The 14,506-nt window shown below is 46.3% G+C and overlaps 1 protein-coding gene across 1 annotated transcript in view; it reads right to left on the minus strand.

Moving 5' to 3' along the window:
• LOC106554596 (myosin-7) overlaps positions 1–14,506 on the minus strand; it is a gene marked incomplete in the record, with an annotated part of 67,371 nt that overhangs the window by 37,132 nt on the left and 15,733 nt on the right. Inside the window, 5 exon segments of the mRNA XM_087714230.1 lie at positions 2,517–2,687; positions 4,463–4,612; positions 6,602–6,720; positions 9,927–10,065; positions 14,143–14,246. Of these exon segments, the coding sequence (XP_087570356.1) occupies positions 2,517–2,687; positions 4,463–4,612; positions 6,602–6,720; positions 9,927–10,065; positions 14,143–14,246 (683 nt within the window).

A 14,506-nucleotide genomic window follows, 5' to 3' on the forward strand; every position in this document is an offset into this window, starting at 1 on the left:
GCAGTTCAGCGGTTCAAATCTCACCGGCTCAGGGTTGACTCAGCCTTCCATCCTTCCGAGGTGGGTAAAATGAGGACCCGGATTGTTGTTGGGGGCGATATGCTGACTCTGTAAACCGCTTAGAGAGGGCTGAAAGCCCTATGAAGCGGTATATAAGTCTAATTGCTATATCCCAGGGGAAAGGACTGAACAACCATTATAGTGTAAGCAGGAGGGTTATAGGGAAGCAAACTCAAAATAAGGAGGATTTTCCTGGCTCAGAGAGCTAGGAAATCAGAGAAGAGCTTTCCCTCAGCAACCATGGGGCTGGGTCATAGAAGATTTTGAACCAAGTTTGGATTATCTGGAACGCTCGGAGGATTATTGAGAAGAGGGTTGGACTAGAGGACCTCTAAGGTTCCTCCCAACTCGAAGGTTCTAGGAATGAGACAAGGAGCACTTCCTGCTTTGGGAAGAGGATTGGACCGCTAAGGTCCCTCCCAACTCTGTGGTAAGAATGTGAGTAGTTGGCACTTCCTGCCTTGGTCAAAGGGTTGGACCTCTTAAGTCCCTTCCAACTCTATGGTTCTAGCAATATGACAGTTGGCACTTGGGAAGAAGGTTGGACTAGAGGACCTCTAAGGCCCTTTTATGGTTTTAAGGATGTGACCAATGGGCACTTCCTGCCTTGACAAGAAGGTTTGGACCTCTAAGGCCTCTATGATCCCTTCCAACTCTATGGTTCTAGGAATGTGGCAGTGGGCACTTCCTGCCTTGAAAAGAAGCCTGGACCTCCAAGGCCTCTCTAAGATCCCTTCCAACTCTATGGTTCTAGGAACATAACCAATGGACACTTCCTGCCTTGACAAGAAGGTTGGACCTCCAAGGCTCTAAGATCTCTTCCAACTCTATGGTTCTAGGAATGTGAGCACAGGGCACTTCCTGCCTTGGGAAGAAGGTTGGACTACATGACCTCTAGAGTTCCTCTCAACTCCATGTTCCTAGGAATATGAGCAGTGGGCACTTCCTGCCTTGAGCAGAGGATTGGATTATAGGCAGTGGTGGGATTCAAATAATTTAACAACCGGTTCTCTGCCCTAATGACCAGCTGGGTAGGTGGGGCTTGGTGGTCATGTGACCGGGTGGGCGTGGCCAACTCAACGTCACTCAGGTCCCCGAATAGGTGCGAACCGTCTGAATCCCACCACTGGCCCGAACGGCGCTAACAAGAGGGGTAGAATCAAGATCACGGCGGTCGTGATCTTGAAATATCGAAAAGGCAGAATATTATATTTTCCCTGGATCAGAAATGGAGAAAGGTTTTTTTTTTTTAAGGCAGGAAGCAGACTCACTCTTGATAGCCCCCACCTTGGTCAACGGGCCATTTAAAAAGGCCTGGCCTGGTCTACTTTACATAGCAAAGGTGGGATTCGCCTCCCACAGAAACCTGGCACCTGGGAACTCAACCCCACTTGGACTCAAAACACAGCCTAGAGAGTTGCCCCCGCATGCCCCCCCCCCCGAATGGGAGTCTGGACAACCAATCAGAATACATTTCTTCACACAGGAACAGGAAACAGAGAGGTGGGTGAGGCTGAACGGAGAATATTTTTTTAAAAAACCCAGCACGCCCCTTCTTTTCTTTCTTTTCTTCTTCACCCAACATCTGGAACATCCCCCTTCACCCAACATCACCCAACATCCCCCTTCTCTGTTCAGGGGCTCAAGCCGCATAGTCCTATCCACCATTAAAACCATCTTTCCAAGCAGCCTCCGAGTTTCCAGTCTCTTTTTCCCCACTTGGAGCTGAACCCAGAAGGACATTTCTTTCAACGGTAAGAGAGCGGGAAGGGACCTGGGAGGTCTTCTAGTCTGACCCCCCCCTGCTCGAGCAGGAGACCGTAGACCGTTTTGGACACGTGGCTCTCCAATCTTTTCTTAACAGCCTCCAGCAATGAAGCGCCTACAACTTCTGGAGGCAACGTCTGTTCCACGGGTTAATTGTTCTTAGGAAATTACATTGGAAGTGTTGGCACCGTTTTATAATACAAAAAGGATGTTGAGACTTTGGAAAGAGTGCAGAGAAGAGCAACCAAGAGGATTAGGGGACTGGAGGCTAAAACATATGCAGGAACTGGGTATGTCTAGCTGAATGAAAAGAAGGACTAGGGGTGACATGGTAGCATCTTCCAAATATCTCAGGGGTTGCCCCAAAGAAGAGGGAGTCAAGCTATTCACCAGGGCACCTAAGGGCAGGACAAGAAGCAATGGGTGGAAACTAATCAAGGAGAGAAGCAACTTAGAACCAAGGAGGAATTTCCTGGCAGTTAGAACAATTTATCAGTGGAACAGAAGTTGCCTCCAGAAGTTGTGAATGCCCCAACACTGGAAGTCTTTAAGAAGATGTTGGAGAGCCATTTGTCTGAAACGGTGTAGGGTTTCCTGCCTAGGCAGGGGGTTGGACTAGAAGACCTCCAAGGTCCCTTCCGACTCTGCTATTGCATGGTCTTATATAACAAGGGAGAAGAGCGAGGTACCTTCTCAATCAGGTCAATGCAGGCCTGGAGGTCCATGCCGAAGTCAATGAAGACCCATTCGATGCCCTCCTTCTTGTACTCCTCTTGTTCCAGAACAAACATGTGGTGGTTGAAGAACTGCTGTAACTTCTCGTTGGTGAAGTTGATACAGAGCTGCTCAAAGCTGTTGAACTGGGAGGGAAGGAGGGAGGAGGGAAAGGAAATCAGCCTTCCTGGAGGAGACTTTTTCAGTAGGGACCACCCCCACCCCACTCCCCGGTCGGTTAAGTCAGGGGTCTGCAACCCACGGCTCCGGAGCCGCAAGTGGCTCTTTCATCCCTCTTCTGTGGCTCCCTGTCGCCACAATTAGGACAGTAGAGGAGAAAGGATGTCGTGCTAGGAGGAGACTCTATGGTGGGGGGAACCGGTCTTCCACTCCACTCCAGAATTGAATGGGGGGCTTCCGGATAGGACCTTTGCGGCTCTTTGGATTTTTAAGGTTGCTGACCCCTGGGTTAAGTCAAAACTCCTGGAAATTAGTTCAACCTTTACTGGGTGTGGGTGAGCAGGTGGGGGGGGGGTTGAGTGGATGTGGAAGGGGGGAGAGAGGGGGGATGGATGCATGGGTGGATAGAGGGGTGAATGGATGGGAAAATGGGTGTGTGGGTGAGACGGAGGGAGGGAGAGAGGAAGGATGGAAGGAAAATTGATAGACAGGTAGGTGGAAGGAAGAATGGTAGAAGAAGGGTGAAATGGAGGGAGGGAGGGAGGGAGGGAAGGGAGGAAGAGTAGAAGGGATGGAATGATTGAGGAAGAAAGGGAGGAAGACAGAAATAGGATAGATGGATAGGTGGGTGGAAGGAAAGAAGGAAGGAAGGAAGGAATGGTAGAAGAAGGATGAAATGGAGGGAGGGAGGGAAGGGAGGAAGGGTAGAAGGGATGGAATGAATGAGGAAGAAAGGGAGGAAGACAGAAATAGGATAGATGGATAGGTGGGTGGAAGGAAGGAAGGAAGGAAGGAAGGAAGGAAGGAAGGAAGGAACGGTAGAAGAAGGGTGAAATGGAGGGAGGGAGGGAAGGGAGGGAGGGTAGAAGGGATGGAATGATTGAGGAAGAAAGGGAGGAAGACAGAAATAGGATAGATGGATAGGTGGGTGGAAGGAAGGAAGGAAGGAAGGAAGGGTAGAAGGAAAGAAGGGTGGAACGGAGGGAGGGAAGGAAGGAAGGGTAGGATAGATGGATAGGTCGGTGGAAGGAAGGAAGGAAGGAATGGTAGAAGGAAAGGAGGATGGAACAGAGGAGGGAGAGAGGGAGGAAAAGAAGGAAGGAAGGAAGGAAGGAAGGAAGGAAGGAAGAAATAGATGGATAGGTGGGTATAAGGAAGGAAGAAACAGTGGAAGGAAAGAAGGGAGGAACGGAGAGAGGGAGAAAAGAAAGGAAGGAAGACAGAAATGGGATAGATGGATAGGTGGGCGGAAGGAAGGAAGGAACAGTGGAAGGAAAGAAGGGAGGAACAGAGGGAAGGAGAGAGGGAGAAAAGGAAGGAAGGAAGACAGAAATGGGATAGGTGGATAGATGGGTGGAAGGAAGGAAGGAACAATGGAAGGAAAGAAGGGAGGAACAGAGGGGAGGAGAGAGGGAAGAAAGGAAGGAAGGCAGAAATAGGATAGGGTATGTTGGTGGAAGGAAGGAACAATAGAAGGAAAGAAGGGAGGAACAGAGGGAAGAAGAGAGGGAGGAAAGGAAGGAAGGGAGACAGAAATAGGATAGGATAGGTGGGTGGAAGGAACGAACAGTAGAAGGAAAGAAGGGTGGAAGGGAAGAAGGGAGGGTGGACGGATGGGTGGATGCAAGCAGGGAGGGAGGGATGAATTGAGAGAGAGAGAGAGAGAGAGAGAGAGAGATGGATGGGTGGATGGATGGGTTGGTGGATGGATCTGGTGAAAGCTGAACAAAGAAGGACTCACGTCGAAGATCTCAAAGCCAGCGATATCCAACACCCCAATGAAATACTGTCGGGGCAGCTTGGTTTCCAGCGTGGTGTTGATTCTCATGACCATCCAGATAAACATCCTCTCGTAGACAGACTTGGCCAGAGCCCCCGTGGAATAGGTCACCTGGGGGGAAAAGGAAGGGGAGGGCAGAGGAAGCTTCTTCCCCTCCTCAATTCCCCAACAGAGTTCAGGAGGACTGGACGAAGCTACAGAATATTGAACATAAGGCTAGAAAAGGCTAGACTGGGCGAGGATATAGAATATAGAAGAGGAGAATAGAATAGAATAGAATAGAATAGAATAGAATAGAATAGAATAGAAAATAGTAGAAAATAAAATAAAATAATAGAAAATAAAATAAAATAGAATAAAATAAAATAATAAAATAAAAATAAAATAATAAAATAAAATAATAGAAAATAGAAAATAATAGAAAATAAAATAAAATAATAGAAAATAATAGAAAATAATAGAAAATAATAGAAAATAATAGAAAATAATAGAAAATAATAGAAAATAATAGAAAATAAAATAAAATATGGAATGGGAATGGGAATAGAATAGAATAGACATTAGTAAATAGAATAGAACAGAATATAGAATATAGAATAGAATAGAATAGAAAATAGTAGAAAATAAAATAAAATAAAATAATAGAAAATAAAATAAAATAGAATAAAATAAAATAATAAAAATAAAATAAAATAATAGAAAATAATAGAAAATAAAATAAAATATGGAATGGGAATGGGAATAGAATAGAATAGACATTAGTAAATAGAATAGAACAGAACAGAATATAGAATATAGAATAGAATAGAATAGAAAATAGTAGAAAATAAAATAAAATAGAATAAAATAAAATAAAAAAATAAAAATAAAATAAAAAAATAAAAATAAAATAAAATAATAGAAAATAATTGAAAATAATTGAAAATAATTGAAAATAATTGAAAATAATTGAAAATAATTTAAAATAATTTAAAATAATTTAAAATAATTTAAAATAATTTAAAATAATTGAAAATAATTGAAAATAATTGAAAATAATTGAAAATAATTTAAAATAATTTAAAATAATTTAAAATAATTTAAAATAAAATATGGAATGGGAATGGGAATACAATAGAATAGACATTAGTAAATAGAATAGAACAGAATATAGAATATAGAACAAAAGAAAAGAATAGACTAGAATACAGAATACAAAATATAGAATAGAATAATAGAACAGAATAGAATATAGAGAATAAAATATAAAATAGAATAGAATTAGAGTAGAGTAGAATAGAATAGAAAATAAAATAAAATAAAATAAAATATGGAATGGAATGGAATGGAATGGGAATAGAATATAGAATATAGAATATAGAATATAGAATATAGAATATAGAATATAGAATATAGAATATAGAATATAGAATATAGAATATAGAATATAGAATATAGAATATAGAATATAGAATATAGAATATAGAATATAGAATATATAGAATATAGAATATATAGAATATAGAATATAGAATATAGAATATAGAATATAGAATACAGAATACAGAATATAGAATATAGAACAAAAGACTAGACTAGACTAGAATGCAAAATACAAAATGTAGACTAGAATTATAGAATAGAATAATAGAACAGAATAGAATATAGAGAATAGAATATAAAATAGAATAGAATAGATTTAGAGTGGAATAGAATAGAATAATAGAATAGAGTAGAATATAGAGAAAGAATAGAATTAGAATTAGAATTAGAATTAGATTTAGAGTAGAATTAGAATTAGAATTAGAATTAGAATTAGAATTAGAATTAGAATTAGAATTAGAATTAGAATTAGAATTAGAATTAGAACAGAACAGAATATTTTACTGGCTGAGTGTGATTAGACACCCAAGGAATTTGAATTAGACACACAAGGAGACAATCGGAGTCTGCTTGGGGTACGTGGCCATAAAAACATCTCACCCTCCCGTTAAAAAAGAAATCCATAGAAACGGTACGCCCACCTGGAGTTTGCATGTGAAAAGTGGGCTCTCCTCCTTTTCTTTTTCTTTTGAGAGCTGGTTTTTTTCTTTCCGTGGGCAGGTGGGATTCTTTTCTTACCTGTTGGACATTTTGCCCTTTGGTGACGTACTCGTTCCCCACTTTAACCCTCGGGTGGCAAAGCCCCTTCAGCAGGTCTGCGGAGTTGAGGCCCATCAGATACGCCGACTTGTCAGCTTCTAAAAAGAGCCACGGAAGGGTGTCAGTCCAAGCTCCTCTCTTGGCTTAGGCCAGGAGTGTCGAAACTTGGGAACTTTAAGACTTGCGGACTTCAAGTCCCAGAATTCCCCAGCCGGCTGGGGAATTCTGGGAGTTGAAGTCCACAAGTCTTAAAGTTCCCAAGTTTCGACACTCCTGGCTTATTCGATTGGGTAGACAGGTTGGAAAAGGACTCAGGTGATGGACCGCCAATTCAATCTAGCGAAGGACTCAATCCGTACAACGTGCTTTACAGCAGAAAATAGGCGTGCTGCTAACCAGGCCCAGGCCCTGCAACCTTTCGTCGTATGTCCGAGCCTCCAGTCCCCTCATCATCCTGGCTGCTCTTCTCTGCCCTCTTTCACAGTGTCTCAACATCTCTTTATATAGTGTGGTGACCAAAACTGGACGCAGTGTTCCAGGCGCGGTCTTACTAAGCCTGTGATAGTGAACCTATGGTATGGGTGCCACAGGTGGCACCCGGAGACATATCGGTGGGCACATGGGCTCAGCTCCGGCGCATGCAGCTGATTTTCGGGCCAGGGGTGAAATCCAGCAGGTTTTGGAGAACCGGTAGCGGAAATTTTGAGTAGTTCAGAGAACCGGTAGCGGAAATTTTGAGTAGTTCGGAGAACCGGTAGCGGAAATTTTGAGTAGTTCGGAGAACCGGTAGTGGAAATTTTGAGTAGTCCGGAGAACCGGTAGCGGAATTTTTGAGTAGTTCGGAGAACCGGCAAATGCCACCTCTTGCTGGCCCCAGAGTGGGGTGGGAATGGAGATTTTGCAGTATCCTTCCCCTGCCATGCCTACCAAACCACACCCACCAAGCCACACCACGCCCACCAAGCCACGCCCATGCTCACAGAACCAGTAGTAAAAAAAAACTGAATTTCACCACTGTTCTGGGCCCACCAGAAGTCAGGAAACAGGCTGTTTTTGGACTCCAGGAGGCGGGGAAGGCCATTTTTGCCCTCCCGGGGTTCCTAGAAAGGCTCTGGAGCCTGGGAAGGGTGAAAAATGGGCCTTCAGGTCCAACCCGAAGTCGGGAAATGAGCCGTTTCCGGCCTCCGGATGGCCTCCAGGGGGTGGGGGAGGCTGTTTTTGCCCTCCTCAGGCTCCTAGAGAGACTCTGTAGCCTGGGGAGAGCGAAAAATAGGCCTTCCGGTCCCACCAGAAGTCAGTAAAGGCGCCGTTTCTGGGCTCCGGAGGGCCTCCAGGGGGTGGGGAAAACCGTTTTCACCCTCCCTAGTTCCTAGAAAAGCTCTGGAGCCTGGCGGGAATGAAAAACGGATCTTCTGGTCCAACTGGAAGTCAGCAAACGGGCCATTTCTGGCATCCGGAGGACTTCCGGGGGGGAGCAGGGGGCGGGTAGGGAAGGCCATGTTTGCCCTCCCTAGCTCCTAGAAAGGCACTGGGGAGAGCCAAAAACAAACTTTCTGGTCTGACCGGAAGTTGGCAAACATTTCCAGCATCCAGAGGGCCTCCGGGAAAGGGGGGGAAAGCCGTTTTCACCCTCCCTAGGCGCCTAGAGGAGCCTGGAGAGGGAGAAAAACAGATCCAGCGTGCGATCGTGTGCCCAAAACGGGTGAGCGCGGGGGGTACGCATGCACCGGGGGGTGTATATAATTATGGTACGGGCACATGAGCGCACGACCCCATGCGCTCCCCCCCTTTTTCCCCACGATGGCAAAAAGGTTAGCCATCACTGTGCTATATCGAACGGTATATTTATTTCGCTAGTGTGGGGACCAAAACTGGATGCAGTACTCTAGGTGTGGCTTACTCTAGGTGTGTAAGGACTAGGTGCAGTACTCTAGGTGTGGCTTACTCCACTTACTAAGGCTTTATAGAGTGGTATTAGCAGCTCCCTTGATCTTGATAGTATCCCTCAACTGAGGATTGCATTGGCTTTTTCGGCTGCCGTCACACACGGATGAATCCTATTTAACTGGTGGTCCACTAAGACTCCGAGATCCCTCTCCCAGTTCATCTACCCATCTTCAAGTCCCCAAGGTTGAGAAACACTGCTTGAGGGATCCCTGGGATCTTGGATGAGGAATGAGGGATGGAGAAGAGGATTGGAAGTGATGGATGGAAACTAATCAAGGAGAGAACCAATCTAGAACGAAGCAGAAATTTCCTGCCCGTTCGTATTTATGACGGTTACAGTTTCCCGGGGTCGCGCAATCCCTTGTTGTGAGGTCAACGGGGAAGCAAGATTCGCTGAATGGTCATACTATTCGCTTAACAACGCCAGTAATGAAGGTTGTAAAAGGAGACGCCACTCACTTAACAACAGTCTTGCTTACCAAGGGATGGCTGAGGCCCATTGGCGGCTGTAAGTCAAGGGTCACCTGTATCCTTTTAATAATTTTATCCTTAACTGTGTATGAATAAGTAAAGGTTGAGGCTCCCCTCACACATATGTGCTACTTGTTCCCGACTCTAGGGGGGGGGGGTGCTCATCTCCGTTTCAAAGCCAAAGAGCCAGCGCTGTCCGAAGACGTCTCCGTAGTCATGTGGCCGGCATGACTCAACTCCCCCGAAGGCGCACGGAACACTGTTCCGTTCCCACCAAAGGTGGTTCCTATTTTCCTACTTGCATTTTTTAACGTGCTTTCGAACTGCTGGGTTGGCAAAAGCTGGGACAAGTAAAAGGAACTGGTTCACCGACAAATGCGCGCACGACAAAAGTGCGCCGACAAAACCACGGCAAGAAAACCGCGACGTCGAAATCGCGCCCACAACAGCGCGCCGACAACAGCACGCCGACAAAAGCGCGCCATCAACAAACAACGTGAAAACAAGGTAATAACCCTAACCCTAACCCGTACCTTAACCCTAATCGTGCTTTTGTGGGTGCGGTTTTCTCGCCGCGCTGTTGTGGGCGCGGTTTTCTTGGCACGTTGTTGTGGGCGCGATTTCAACGTTGCGGCTTTCTCGCCGCGCTTTTGTCGGCGCGCTTTTGTCGTGCGCGCATTTGTCGGGTCACAAAGGGAGCTCCCTCTGTTATGCGGCGCTGGGGATTCGAACCACCGAACTGCTGTACCTTTCTGATCGACAAGCTCAGCGTCTTAGCCACTGAGTCACCGTGTCCCTTGGTGTACGAATAAACCTTGGTAAATTTTTACCTCATCATCGTAATTCGGGGATGGGGGAGGGGAGCATGATCATTTCTTCCCCTCACCTTCGGTGCCGTCTGGCTCAGCCTGTTCTTCTCGCTGCTTCTGCTTGAATTTCATGTTTCCGAAATGCATGATGGCCCCTGTCAGCTTGTAGATGGAGTTTTTCTCCTCTTGGGTGAACCCTAAGATGTCAAAGGCACTCTGGATTTGGAGGGGGGGTGGAAAAGAAGGGGATGAGTACCGTATTTTTCGGAGTATAAGACGCTTCGAAGTATAAGACGCACCTAGCTTTTGGGGAGGAAAACAAGGGGGAGGGGGGGAATCTGCTTCTGCCTCCCAGCAATTTGCCTCCTTGCTACAAACAGCAAACAGTACCGACAATATACACTGTTTCTAGTGTTATATTTCAGACTATACTCGTACAGATGCTGTTAAAATTGATGTGGCTTTCTGGAAGTATACGTCATCTTGTAGATGGAGTTTTTCTCCTCTTGGGTGAACCCTAAGATGTCAAAGGCACTCTGGATTTGAAGGGGGGGGGCGCGAAAGGTTCCACCACAAAACCGCGGTCGTCTAAAGCGCGCTCGACGAAACCGCGTACCTGACGTCATCACAGTGCGACGAAAAAAGCACGCTGTGAGCGGTAAAGGTAAAATTCACGCGTAAAACTAAACCTAACCCCCCCAAACCTAACCCTAAACCTAACCCTTAACCTAACGCTAAACCTAACGCTAACCCTTAACCTAACCCTAAACCTAACCTTAACGCTTATCATAACCCTAACCCTAACCCTAACCCTAAACCTAACCCTTACCTTTACGTGAATCGGCTTGCTTTTTAAAGCACCCTTTTTTCTCCGCGGTCCTTGTCGTCGTGCTGCTGATGACGTCAGCGACGCGCTTTAAGTGGGCGCGCTTTAGTGGACCGCGGTTTTGTCGTGCCACGGGGGGAAACAGGGGGATGAGTACCGTATTTTTCAGAGTATAAGACGCTACGAAGTATAAGACGCACATAGCTTTTGGGTAGGAAAACAAGAGAAAAAAAATCTGCTTCTGCCTCCCAGCAATTTGCCTCTTTGCAACAAACGGCAAACAGTACAGACAATATACACTATTTCTAGTGTTACATTTCAGAATATACTCGTGCAGATGCTGTTAAAATTGGTGTGGCTTTCTGGAAGTCTAGTTATTCTCTGCTATTTAAAAGAAGATGCAATAGCACTGGGCCTCTTCAGATCGGTTCCACCACAAAACCGCGGTAGAATAAAGCGCGCTCGACAAAAGCGCGTACGTGACGTCATCACAGCGCGACGAAAACAGCACGCTGTGAGCGGTAAACTTAAAATTAACGCGTAAATCTAAACCTAACCCCCCCAAACCTAACCCTAAACCTAACCCTAAGCCTAACCCTTAACCTAACCCTAAACCTAACCCTAAACCTAACCCTTAACCTAACACTAAACCTAACGCTAACCCTTAACCTAACCCTAAACCTAACCTTAACGCTTAATGTAACCCTAACCCTAACCCTAACCCTAACCCTAACCCTAACCCTAACCCTTACCTTTATGTGAATCGGCTTGCTTTAATTTTATTTTTATTTTATTTTAATTTATTTTTAATTTTATTTGTCGCGCTGCTGATGACGTCAGGTACGCGCTTTAATCGGGCGCGCTTTGGTGGACCGCGGTTTTGACGGGTCACGCTTCAGATCAAGCATTGATTTTAAAAAACTTCTTCATTCTGTTAAGCTGTCTAGAACAATAATAAAGCAGTCTTTAAAAAAAAAACAAGTCGAATCATTTGAACATTCTAGAGGCATTTATAGTTATCGACTGACCTCCTTGCAGCAAAACAGCAAACAGCCTGATAAGCACAAGAAAAAAGAATCTGCTTCTGCCTCCCAGCAATTTGCCTCGAGGAGCAAACAGCAGGTTTCACTTTCAGTTTAAGCCTGCCTCCCGATCATCAGCTGTTTCAGGCTGCAGGGATTGCTATAGTCTATCACAGCCTCCGCAAGCCCCCATTTCCCCGTTTGCTGCAAAGAGGTAGATTGCTGGGAGGCAGAGGCCAAAGGCTGGGGGACAGTGGGTTGGCTGAGTTACTGGGGCTACATTGAGTGTATAAGACTCACCCAAATTTTCGCCCTCTTTTAGTGGGGGATCAAGGTGCGCCTTATACTCCGAAAAATACGGTATTAACTCCAAGATCAACCACAACAAACCCACTATTCCAATTCCAACAAATCGATCTCCAATCTCAGATTGCTCAGATATAGCTTGGACTACAAGTCCCATGAGCCTTTATATGGGGAAAGTTCAGGGCGCAATGCCGTAGTTTAAACATCTTGAACTAGAGGTGTCGTACCTGGGCAACTTGAAGACCTGTTGGACTTCAACTCCCAGAATTCCCCAGCTAGCCACGCTGGCTGGGGAATTCTGGGAGTTGAAGTCCAACAGTCTGAAAGGGGCCACGTTTGAGAACCCTGGCCTAAAATGAAGTTCGGCTTGGAATTGGGAGATTGGCTCGGCTGGGGAATTCTGGGAGTCGAAGTCCACAAATCTTCAAGTTGGCATGTGTCGCGCCCGCTGTCGGAGCCTGAATCTGCGGAGGATATATGAGCTGGAGCTAGAGCCGACGCAGATCGAGGGGGTGGCCTCGTTGGCTTCAGAGGAATGTGGGGAGGAGCAGGACGAGGCAGCCCGGGGCCCCTCAGAATTGGGACGGCTTGCTAGTAGGGAGGAACGGGAGCAGGATGACCGAGAGAGGGTGAGCAGTGGACATGAGGAGCGACGGAACTCAGGCGATGAGCAAGGACCACCCGCTCCTGATCCAAGAGCACGGAGAGTGGAGAGAAGGCGAGAACAGCACAGACTGATCCGGCTACTCGGGAGGAAAGTACCCGGCCCCTCTTCACAAGGCACAGCTGGGGACTAAGACTTAAGGAGATGCTGTGCGGAGGGGCCTTTTGTCGGGAACAAACGAGTTTGGTGTGCCGGTAGTTGGAGTTTACAGGACTGCTTGCTTCTTCCTTGCTGGTGAACTCAGTGCCTTCTTTGTTTCTTCCTTGTTTCATGGACTTGCCAAGAACACGCGAGCGTTTGGGGGCCAATTTGGAGCATTAAAGGGGAGTTTGAACTCTCAGCTGGCTGTGCGACCTTCGTGCCTTGTCCCGGGTCATCACGCTGAGGTTCAAGGTTCAACAGTCCAAAACATCTGGAGCAAAGAGTGCCCACTCTGAACAATCTGAAGACCGGGGGACTTCAACTCCCAGAATTCCTCAGCTAGCCACGCTGGATGGGGAATTCTGGGAGTTGAAGTCCACAAATCTTAAGTCTTCAAGTTGCCGAGGTTCAAAGTTCAACAGTCCAAAACATCTTGAACAAGGAGTGTCCAACCTGGACATCTGGAAGACCCGTGGCCTTCCGTTCCTATGTCAGGCCGGCAGCCATCTTTTCTGTTGGATCTTTGGCCTGCCACATTTCCTATTATTCTATTATGCATTTCCTATTGTGGGAAAATGGATTGCATGGAGTTAGATGCTATGTAGCCATAACAACATTCTTTCTAGAAAGCAAAGGTCATCCTTTGTTTCTGCACCTCTGCGTCTGACCGGAATTGGATGGGTGGAAGCTGCCAACATGGCAGTGGAAGATGGGACCCTGGGATGGACTTGTGGGTGTGAGGGCAAGATCGTGAACTTTCAACTGGGTGGGGGAAAAACCGGGAAGCTTTCAGATTCAGGTTTTCCCAGATGTGCCAACATGTCTCTCTTCATAAATTGGAGCAATCCTTTGCCTCGGACTCTGATTTACTTTTGGATGCTATTTGGAACCCCGACATCCAAGAATTCCCCAGCTGGATGGAGAATTCTGGGAGTTGAAGTCCACAGATCCTAAATCTTCCATTTGCCCAGGTTGAAACCCATGCTGCCTGGGGAATTCTGAGGAGCCGAGGTGGCGCAGTGGTTAGGGTGCAGTACTGCAGGCCACTTCAGCTGACTGTTATCTGCAGTTCAGCGGTTCTAATCTCACCGGCTCAAGGTTGACTCAGCCTTCCATCCTTCCGAGGTGGGTGAAATGAGGACCCAGACTGTGGGGGCGATATGCTGACTCTGTAAACCGCTTAGAGGGGGCTGAAAGCCCTATGAAGCGGTATATAAGTCTAACTACTATTGCTATTGCTATTGCTAATTCTGGGAGTTGAAGTCCACAGGCCTTCAAGTTGCCAAGGTAGGACACCTCTGATCTAGAAGCCAAGTTGGGAGAATATTACTCACGTCAGTTGCCAACAGTTCCTCGGCATCATCGATGGACGGTACTGTGGTCTCTCCTTGGGAGATGAAGGCGTAGTCATAAGGATTGTTGGTGACCAACATCATGTCTGGAAAGAGAAACACATGGAAGAATTCAAGCGTTTATACACCTTCTCTTCCTAAGTGGTTATTCCCCCCCAAGAGCCAAAGTGGCGCAGTGGTTAGAGTGCAGTACTGCAGGCCACGTCAACTGACTGCTATCTGCAGTTCGGCGGTTCAAATCTCACCGGCTCAGGGTTGACTCAGCCTTCCATCCTTCCGAGGTGGGTGAAATGAGGACCCGGACTGTGGGGGCGATATGCTGACTCTGTAAACCGCTTAGAGAGGG

Source organism: Thamnophis sirtalis, unplaced genomic scaffold (assembly GCF_051295495.1).
Source record: "Thamnophis sirtalis isolate CommonGarterSnake01/CBP01778 unplaced genomic scaffold, rThaSir2_p1.2 scaffold_4, whole genome shotgun sequence".
Classification (NCBI taxonomy): Eukaryota; Metazoa; Chordata; class Lepidosauria; order Squamata; family Natricidae; genus Thamnophis; species Thamnophis sirtalis.